This window comes from Chenopodium album, chromosome 17 (assembly GCF_948465745.1).
Source record: "Chenopodium album chromosome 17, dcCheAlbu1.1, whole genome shotgun sequence".
Taxonomy (NCBI): Eukaryota; Viridiplantae; Streptophyta; class Magnoliopsida; order Caryophyllales; family Amaranthaceae; genus Chenopodium; species Chenopodium album.
Window position 1 is genome coordinate 34,320,021 of NC_137850.1, and position 3,286 is coordinate 34,323,306.

Genomic DNA, 3,286 nt, shown 5'->3' on the forward strand with positions numbered 1-3,286 from the left:
CATAAATTTTTACACAAACAGCAAAATGATGTTCATCAGTACAATCCCCAGCTCATTTCTCTTAGAAAACAAGAAGAAATATTGAAATCAGAAAAGAAACAACAAAAACACACAAAACTAATGAGTGCCAATGAATCGAAGAATACAATCAATCAAAAAAAAAAAAAAAAAAAACAAACGAAAACAAAGAAAAAAAAAAACCAATGTATGTATGACATCAAACTAATCAGTGCAGAATAAATATATATCAGTAGTCGACATCGCAGTCAGTCTTCTGAAACCTCTTATCATTCGAGAAGTTAACAACCACAGGGGAGCATAATACCTTCAATTTATAATGTCGAGTTTTGAAAACTCCTACCTTGAACCTAATCTTCGCGTTGATCTTTACATCAAGATCGACCTGTCCACCAGTCCTCTCGAGTTTCAGATGCTGAGCAGAATCTGATGACAGTAAGACATCCTTAGTATTTTTCTGATACATGAGCCTGGTGACATTCTTCTTAGGCTGTCGAAAAGGGTCCATATCATCGTAGGACACATTCTGGCCTCGATAGTACACTGTGACATCCATTCTGTCATAGTATATCGCGGCCTTATTGTTGGGATTATATGTCCTTATGACAAAATTGAATGTGGATGTTAGACGACTGTTGTTTAAGTTGTAGTCCCTGATCCAGCCTTCATCGACAGAGTACTGAATCTTCTTCGGCTTAATGGCTAGCCAAGTTATGAGGATTGCAAGCCCCACGATCACGATCAATGCTAGACAACATATGGCACATAGTGTAATTGGACTTCTTTTTCTAGTTGTAGTACCTTGTGGAACAGCCATATTTTTCGAGGTTTAGGGGGTGAGGTACGAATACACTGTGCTCGAAATCGAGGGGTTTGTTATGATGATTATATCAGTTTGTAGCTGTTTCTTTTTATATAGGATCAGAAAATGGACTTAGATTGCTTCATTTTTGGTGTTAGAATTAACATTTAGTATGTACTGTACTACTTTGAAGATTCTGTAAACAATCCAATTTATCCTTCTTTTCTTCTTTCTAATTATACTTTTGCTTTTTGATCTCTTGTATGTAACTCAAGACATCTAAACTTGGAAATCTTAATATTTAATCATAATTTTTATTAATTGTGGGTTCCAAATATTTGGGAGAGATGGGATTTTAGAGAGTGATTATTTAGAGAGAAGATATTTGGATTATTTTAGTTGAATTTAAGTTAGTATATAGTTTAGTATATAAAATGTTCTTTGCTTCTAATAATGTGTTAAGTTAAGCTGTCATACCAATTTTGGGGTGTAGAAAAGAAAAGGTGGGAAACTGTAGATTCCTACAAATTGTTCATTAAACAAGTTAATACATACATAAATCATCAGACTAAAAATAATGAATAATGAAAAAGGAATAACAAGTTATCCAAAAGTGATAATTCTATAAAGAAAGCTTCGGAAAAAGATTTGGTTTTCCTCACTGTCAGTAGCTTTGCCTCCAAGATATTCTAGCTAGGAAGAAGCCTCCAGTAAGACAGTTTCCTTTTCAGATCCGAGTGTAATATGTTCATAGGATCCATGCCCAAAAAGAAATAACTGTTGCCTAAGCAGGTTATTTGATCGGCGATGTTTCTCTATGTATTTCCTCTGTTCTTATTTAATTTCAATGATTGAAACCAGTGGCGGAGTCAGAATTTATAATTCAGGAGAACAAATTTTGGAGGTTAATGTTTCGGCAAAATCTCAAGAAAAAAATTAATCACTTAAATTGTTTAATATTTATTTGAAATCACATACGCCAATTATTATTCCTATATGGCAAAAGAGGAGTTAAAAAGTTTTAAGGTATATTAAGAAAATTATCCAACAAAAATGAATAAATTGATGTTTGTTAACCCAATTCCAAGTTATGTAATCCCATAATTGATGAATATGAATTAATTGCCTTATCATAAAGTCCTATGTAAAGTCAAATAATTAGCATTTAAAAAAATTGATGGTAGCTTAGATATGAAGGGTCCAAGTTTGACTTACATTAGAAAAATATAAATGCAACTTTCTCAAATATATCATATTATTACTAATGTATTTTGTATGTATAAATAAAATTTAAAACTTAGAAACAAACAATTAATTAATAGTAATCAATTAATTAAAAATGTAAAAAAAAAAAAATAGAGTTTAAGCACACTTGGTTAAAGAAGTAACCCATTAATAATCACTAACAACAAATACAGTATGTAATCCAAAAACAATAAATAGGAAATAAAAAATAGCTGTAAAAATAGTTGAGTTAGGAATCGAACCTAAGACCAAGTTTCAACTTGACCAACACTCTACACCAAACCATATGTGTCATAATGAAACTTACTACAAGTATATTTATTTATAGCTTTTTACTGAATTTTCTTAAATTAAAAAAAAAAAAAAAAAAAAAAAAAAAAAAAAAAAAAAAAGATTTTTTGACTTTTACCACCAAAAAAAATCAAAAAAATGTTTTTTACCACCAAAACTTCTAAAACTTTTATTTTACCACCAAATAAAAAATTAAAAGTTGTTTTTTACCACATGTCGTAAAAAACCTAACGGAAATGCCTCGTTTTGTGGTTTAATAAAACCTCGATTTGCGTGAACACGCAAAACGAGGCATTTCCGATCATTTTTTGTCAATTTTGACCTCAAATTGGCCCCATAGACCCAAAGTGTCCCCCTAAACCTATGAAAAACATATTTTGCGCACGAAATTCGAAGGAAAATTTTTTAAGCCGTTAGATTTAACGGTTTTCTTGACGTTTGGTGGTAAAAAACAATTTTTAGAAATTTTTTTGGTGGTAAAATAAAAGTTTTAGAAGTTTTGGTGGTAAAAAACAATTTTTTGATTTTTTTTTGGTGGTAAAAGTCAAAATTTCCAAAAAAAAAAAAAAAACTTTTTTTTTCCGAAATTGGAGAGACAAATGTCCCCTCTTGTTCTATTGTGGCTCTGCCACTGATTGAAACACACTTATTCCTTTGACCTTATTTTATAATCAGAGAAAATATAGTCATGTAATATTGTGTTAAATTTATACGTCTTGATATATTCTTTCAAAAAATCTACTTTTGTATTCAAAACATTAAGCTACCAATTTTACAACTGAAAAGGACAAAGGATATAGAAGGGGAGGAGAAGGAACAAGTAACAACAAAAAAGAAAATTTGCAAAACATTGTGACTTTTCTAACTAAAAAATTGAAAACCAATCACTATTACTCCCAGTTTGGCAAAATGAAGCTATAGAAGTACAGT

At 30.5% G+C, this 3,286-nt stretch overlaps 1 protein-coding gene across 1 annotated transcript; it reads right to left on the reverse strand.

The window, feature by feature from the left end:
• Positions 1 to 979, reverse strand: LOC145587816 (uncharacterized protein At1g08160-like). Its single transcript, XM_081644496.1, has one exon. The coding sequence runs from the start codon at positions 833 to 835 to the stop codon at positions 248 to 250; it is 588 nt and encodes a 195-aa protein (XP_081500622.1). The 5' UTR covers positions 836 to 979; the 3' UTR covers positions 1 to 247.
• Positions 980 to 3,286: the final 2,307 nt, after the last annotated feature.

Coding starts and splice junctions, on each gene's coding strand:
- LOC145587816 (XM_081644496.1), bottom strand. CDS start 835: ATGGCTGTTCCACAAGGTACTACAACTAGAAAAAGAAGTCCAATTACA.